Genomic DNA, 6,943 nt, shown 5'->3' with positions numbered 1-6,943 from the left:
TATATCAGGTCATTAAGAATGAAATGTCCAATTTTGAACTTAAAGTATATTTTACTCTATCTCAACAAAAAGCAATGCAGTTAATCAAAGTTTGCACCTAAATTATCAACACAATTTTGCCATTTTGTTGATATCTTATTTTTCTGGAGAGCAAGAAGGGATAAAATCATGAAAGGCTGTTTTTGCATCTTCTTCAGATTTGAAATTTTTTCCTTGCAAAATGTTGTCTAATGCCTGGAAAACATGATAGTCAGTTGGTGCAAAGTCTGGTGAATGTAGTGGATGACAGAGTACTTCCAAATTCAGCTCCTGTAATTTGAGTAGCGTTCTTTGTGCAACATGGTTGAGCATTGTCTTGCAAGAGAATTGGCTTGTCTCTAATGACCAATCTCGGTTGTTTAATTGCAAGTTCACTCATCATTTCATCCAACTGGTTGATGTATACATCCACTGTAATTGACTTACCAGGTTTCATGAAGCTGTTGTGGATGACACCAGCGCTGGACCACCAAAGAGACACCATTAGCTTCTTTTGGTGAATATTCTGTTTTGGATTGTGTTTTAGCACTTTGTCTCTATCCAACCACCATGCAGAATCCTTGCTATTGTTGAAAAGAGCCCATTTTTCATCAAACGTAACAATATGAGACAAAAATGGTTCACTTTTATGCCGTGGCAGCAAAGAACAGCAAGTTTCAAGATGACATGTCAGTTGATGCTCATTCAGTTTGTGTGGAACCCACTTGTCCAGATTCTTTATGTTGCTGATTTGTTTCAGATGGTCCAATACAGTTGGAATCAAAACATCCAACCTTGCCTCTAACTCATGCATAGTTTGAGATGTATCTACTTCTACTACAGTTTCCACCTTATCATTATCCACCTTGGTCTCAGGTCTACCATGGGGCTGATTTTCAAGATTAAAGTCACCAGACGGGAACTTCTCAAACCATTGACGTACAGTTTGCTCCTTTACCACATCTTCACCAAACACCTCATTGGTGTTTCGAGCTGTCTGGGATGCATTGGTTCCACAATGGAACTCATATTCATAAACAACACGAATTTTTGATCTATCCATAGGTTCACAATATAATCAGACACTATAAATTGCATTTCAAAAAGTGATGATGTAACTCTTCAATGTTGTAAAACAAAGAATTTTCAGGATAAAAGCTTAGATCTAATGACTGTCAAACTTGGTTCATTAGAAAATCAAACTTTTCATTCTTAATGACCTGTTAAGTATGTATGTATGTATGTATGTATGTATGTATGTGTGTATGTATGTATATATGTATGTATGTATAAAGCCATGTGGATACACTCAGACACACACACATATATATCTATGCATATATATGCCTTCGTCAGTTTGTAATCCTTATTGAGGTTTCATCACAGGTGTTGAAATTACCTGACCAATACCAGAGAAGCAAGTAGCCAATATGTTTATATACACATCATATTTTAGCATCAGAGAACTGGTACTAATAAGAGTTAAATATTGTATTTGGTATCAGTGGCCAGTTGACTTAGTACTTAGGTATTATATGATATATATAAACACATATGTGATATATGTGATAGATATATAAACATGAGAAATTTAGCTGTTTAACAACAGATTGAAAAAACAATTTAGTCTTAAATGACTTTTGGCCCTTATGACGGTCACTTCAGAGTCACACATACAAAACACAACAGTCTTTTGTGTGATTCTCTCTTCTAAATTTCATGTGCAATGCATTGGTGAAACTGAGGCTATAGTGAAAATAACTTTCGAAAGTGCAATGCAGTGGGATAAACTCTGAAATGATGTAGTTACAAAGTGAAATTCTTAACCGCAAAACCATGACTGTTGTGTAGATGTAAAAATTAAAAATGCATTAGTTTTAATGATGGAGTTAATAGTTTGAAAATTTATAATCATATTATATGGTGCAGCAAAGCACTACCTCTGTATCCTACCTAACATGTTAGAAGAGAGGCATTGAAAATTCGCTATCACAGGAGTGTGAGGGAGTTACTGAATCCTACAAACAAATAATTAATGAATAAAGAAGTGACTAATCGACAGAATTTGTGATTAATTAATGGCAAACATAGTTTTCTCAAAATACTATATTTGTTTCAGCTCATGATTTCAGAAGTGAAAATTTTGCGAAAATACACAAAAAAAAAAACAAAAAAAATAAAATAAAACTGAAAAAGAATATTATCATAATTTTTCAAATGTCATCGATATAATAATGTTAGTAAAAAAAAAAGAAAGCTGAAAAGCCCACTCTTACATGCATGCATTGACTAAAGATATCTCAAAACTTAAACACACAAAGCACCACTGTCATTATCATAGCTGCTGATACAAACATCACTGCCACTACTGCTACCTCTATCCTCTATGACAATTATCGCCACTACCAAAAGCCCCATTGCTGTCACCACCACTACTACTACTACTACTACTTTCTCCAAATCAACAAATCTGATAAAATAGGATAATAGTATTACACAGCAAATAAAGGTTAATAAAAATGTTTGCAAAGGTGTTAATACCTTTCCAAATGTCAGAAATACCAAAAACCTTATTAATTCAGTGTTTAATACAAATTCATATAGAAAATGGTTTCCATACACACTGCAATACAGCACTGATGCACTATAAAGAAAATATAATAATAATGATAATAATAATAATAATAATGATGATGTTGATGATAATAATAATAATGATGATGATGATGATGACGATGACGATGACGACGACGACGACGACGACGACGATAATAATAACAACAGAAACAACAAAGATTTATTTTATTTTCTCTTTTATTATGCATTATGTGCATATGTGAGAAAACGAGGGAAAGAGTGTGAGAGAAGGAAATAAATATATATATATAAATAAATATATATATAGTGAGAGAGAGAGAGAGAGAGAGAGTGAGTGAAAGAGAGAGAAAATTGTGAAGAAAGAGATGCGATGAGATGAAATGACAAGGTTGATATTTAACATCTTTTCCATCCAAATGCATAGGATTGGTTTCTGCACAATGTTTCACAGAAGTATACAAAAGGATGGTTGACGTCTATTTTTGGTTGGTGTTGTCAACAATTGACATCTGTGCTATTCTAAATATGGTAAGTTTGAAGAAAAGCACCTGCACTAGCCTACATTTATTTGTAGTATAATTCTAATAGCTTTTCAAAGCTTAAGGTATTCCAAAGTTAGTTCCTACTGAGCTAGAAATACATATATAAAATATTGCAAATTTGAATTTGTTTACATCAAGAAACTTACATAATTCAATTCCAAGTTGCATCTAATAAATAAAAAAAATGAAAATATTGGAAATAATTTCATTTTATCAAGTTACACAGTATTCATGTGTTGAAAATTAAATAACAAAATATACAAATGATTGTTTCTACACTTTTCTACCTCCTAATAAATTATTTCTGTATTTTCGCATAAAAGATCATGATAATATCTAAATTATTAACACATTCACTCTAAAAGATATCGTTTATTGCAATTCTTATGTATCCAACCAAAATCTATAAAACTGGCTGCTGAAATTTCAAGATTATAATAGAATATATAAATTCTGGAAGACTCTGATTAATGATTGAAACAACAGAATAATATTTCTCCTGCTGCTGTTATTTGCTTAATAATAACAACAACAACAACAACAACAATGATGATATGATGATGATAATCCGTTATACTGTAAGCACAAGGCCTGAAATTTTTGTGGGGAGGGAACCAGTCGATTAGATCAACCCCAGTGTATAAATTTATCGCCCCCCCCCACACACACCAAAAGGATGAAAGGCAAAGTCAGACTCAGCAGAATTTGAACTCAGAATGTGAAGATGGATTAAATACCACTAAGCATTTTTGCTAGGTGTGCTAACAATTCTACCAGAATGATGATAATAATAATAATAATAATAATAATAATAATAATTGATGATGATGATTTTAAATTTGTGAAAGGCCACCAAGTTCGAGAGATGTTTTAAGTCAATTACATCTACAATAATAATAATAATAATAATTATTATTATTACAAATTTTTGCCACGGGGTAGCTTGGGGGAGGTGGGGATGAGTCGATTGCATCGATCCCAGTGTTCAACTGGTACTTATTTTATTAACCTCATAAGGATGAAAGGTAAAGTCAACCTCAGCAAGTCATCCTCAGCAGAATTTGAATGCAGAACATATCAATGGGCGAAATACCACTAGGCATTTCATCCAATGTGCCAACGACTATGCCAGCACACTGCCTTGATAATAATAATAATCATAACAATAAGAGCAATCAAAGGGCACAAACTTCTGCCAAGGCAACACCAACGTCCTCTCAACGATTAGCCAGAGATGATTTTAAAAATGAGAATAGCTGAAATAAACTTGACTGCTCTCACAAACAAGAATACTAAAAATGAACCTGACCGCTCTCAAAAATTAAGTAAAAAAACAGGCAAGATAATTCAGAATTCTTGTCTGGTACCAGATTGATCCCAAAATCTGATCAGTTCATGCCAGTCACGAGGCCAAACATCCCTGAAAGTTTCATCTGAATCCATCCAGCGGTTCTTGAGATATCTTGTCCATTGAGAAACAAGCAAACGCAACTGAAAACAATACCTCCGCCTTCACTAAGGCTGTGGTAATAATGGTTTCAAATTTTGGCACAAGTCTTGGAAGGAGTTGGGGGAAGTTAATGACATTGAGCTCAGTGTTCAACTGATAGTTATTGCCTTGACACTGAAAAAAATAACCGACAAAGTCGACCCTAGTTGCCAAAATAAATGCTGCTAAGGATTTTGCACTCTATGGCAATGACTCAGCCAGCTCATCCTTTTCATCATACTAATAACGATAATTCTTTTTGATTTATGCACAAATCCAGCAATTTTTTCAGGGAAAAATTAGTCAATTTTATCCTAATATTTAACAAGTATTTTTTAATCAATCATTACCTAATCAATCAATCAATCAATAATGAAATACAAAATTTACTTCAGCAGGGTTTGAATTAAGAATATAGAGAGTTATAACTAAATAGTGTAAGACATTTTGTTTCATGTCCTAAGATTCTGCTTATCCAGCATCCTTGATGATGGTGGTGGTGGTTGTGGTTGGAGGTGGTGGTGGTGGTGGTGGTGGTGATAATGTTTTTAACATCTGTTCTTCCATGCTGGCATGGGTCATGGGACGTAAAGACTAATCATAAAACCATTTCTATCAGTCTTTCTCTGTCATGGATATTTTTTATTATTAGCCTATATAAAAATGGAAGGCTAGAAGAAGCATTAAAGCACCAACAAAAATGCTTTGCATTATTTCTTCCATTTTTTTGGTGGGGGATTGCATTCTGAGTTCAAACCCTACCAAAGTCAACCTTGCCTTTCATCCCTGCAGAGTCAATGAAATAAAATAGTAGTCAAGCCGATCATGTTCCTATATTAGAAACAGTTTATAAGCATATATGTAACATTTCTTCCCACAGCATTCATTGTGCACCTACATCATCGGTATGGTTATCTTACCTGCATACAGCAAACAATGTTTTTAAAGCCAATCTCTCTTACTCGATTCAATAGTGTTACACTGTACCTAGTAGTTAACAAGACATCCCCCAACAAATTATGCCCACTTCATTTCCCTTTATCTTTTGAAGCCCATAGCTTGCTTACATATAATATATGATTTCCCCATACTTCATACAGACTGCTTTTTCTCTAGTGAGAGAAGTTCCTTTTTACCAAAAGAGGAAACAAACTTATATCTCTCTTTCTTACCTTACCTGTTATACACCACAAATTCCAGCACTAATTAGATTACCTATGTAAGAGAAACAATCAAATACACCAGTCTGCTTATGGACTTCATTTCAGGCTAATCATTCCTGAACATCAAGAAATATAATCTTTTTATTTCTCAGTAATAAGAGGTAACATGAAACTAAGATCTCTCAGTGCTTATATGCAAGATAGACAACAATTTAATTAGGAAATGCTACTATTTCCTGTGTAATGTAATTCAGAAAATAAATTCAGTTATAAGTCTCTGGATTTTAGCTTCAAGATTTTAAATGTTTTTAAAGAAATTCTTCATTGCTTAAATTGAAAAGTATGTTCTAGAAAACATTTGAAGTAATTTCAAGAATGTTACTTTTCAATTCACTACAATTGTCAGATATAGGTTGCCTATGTGTTATAACAAGAAATAATCGGGGGACCCCTGGAAGCCTAATTTAGAGATGAACATGACAACGTTTTAAAGATTAGTGCAAGATATCTTTTATCTTTTACTTGTTTCAAACATTGGACTGTGACCATGCTGGAGGGTTTTAGTTGATCAAATCAATCCATTGCTTATATCTTATTTAAGTTTGGTACTTATTTTATCAGTCTCTTTTGGGGATGTAAGTTGCACTGGTTGTCTAGCTATTGGAGGGGTGATAAATGCAGTCAAAGACATGCACACATAGTTGAGATGTACATATACATATGTATGTGTGTGTGTGTGTGTACATGTGTGCGTGTGTGTGTGTGCGTGCATGTCTGTGTGTGTAAGTTGGTTTTTCTATTTACTTGTTTCCTCGAATTCACCAGTGTTTATAAGTGGTAACTGAATTTTGAGTTGTTTTGACTCTTATTTGTAGCAATGCTAGTACTGTCTCGTACCCTTGATTATAAATATTTATATATGTGAATATATATTTGATATATATATATATATATATATATATCAAATGTGTCAACGCCGACAGGAAGCGGTCCAGCTTCCTAGGGCTAAATAGCAGTAGTATATTCCCTTATTGGGACTGTCACGTTAAGTTGGCAGTATACAACTACTTTATCGCATCACTACTGCTTAAGTCTCTTTGAGAGATTTAGAAATGTATTATTTCTAATTTTTA

General features: G+C 33.5%; 1 protein-coding gene across 7 annotated transcripts in view; it reads left to right on the top strand.

The window, feature by feature from the left end:
* Positions 1 to 6,943, top strand: part of LOC106872380 (protocadherin beta-15) — a 640,647-nt gene that overhangs the window by 373,085 nt on the left and 260,619 nt on the right. The window contains exon 3 of one of the 7 annotated variants that reach the window (XM_052973050.1): positions 3,041 to 3,145. The exons of the other annotated variants lie outside the window; for them this stretch is intronic. Coding sequence (XP_052829010.1) covers positions 3,041 to 3,139 — 99 coding nt within the window. The 3' untranslated portion in view covers positions 3,140 to 3,145. Of the gene's footprint in view, positions 1 to 3,040; positions 3,146 to 6,943 lie in introns of those variants that run through there. 7 annotated transcript variants of the gene reach the window in all.

This window comes from Octopus bimaculoides, chromosome 14, assembly GCF_001194135.2.
Source record: "Octopus bimaculoides isolate UCB-OBI-ISO-001 chromosome 14, ASM119413v2, whole genome shotgun sequence".
NCBI lineage: Eukaryota > Metazoa > Mollusca > Cephalopoda > Octopoda > Octopodidae > Octopus > Octopus bimaculoides.
The sequence above is the reverse complement of the archived record's forward strand: the minus strand, read 5'-3'. Positions and strand labels throughout refer to the sequence as shown.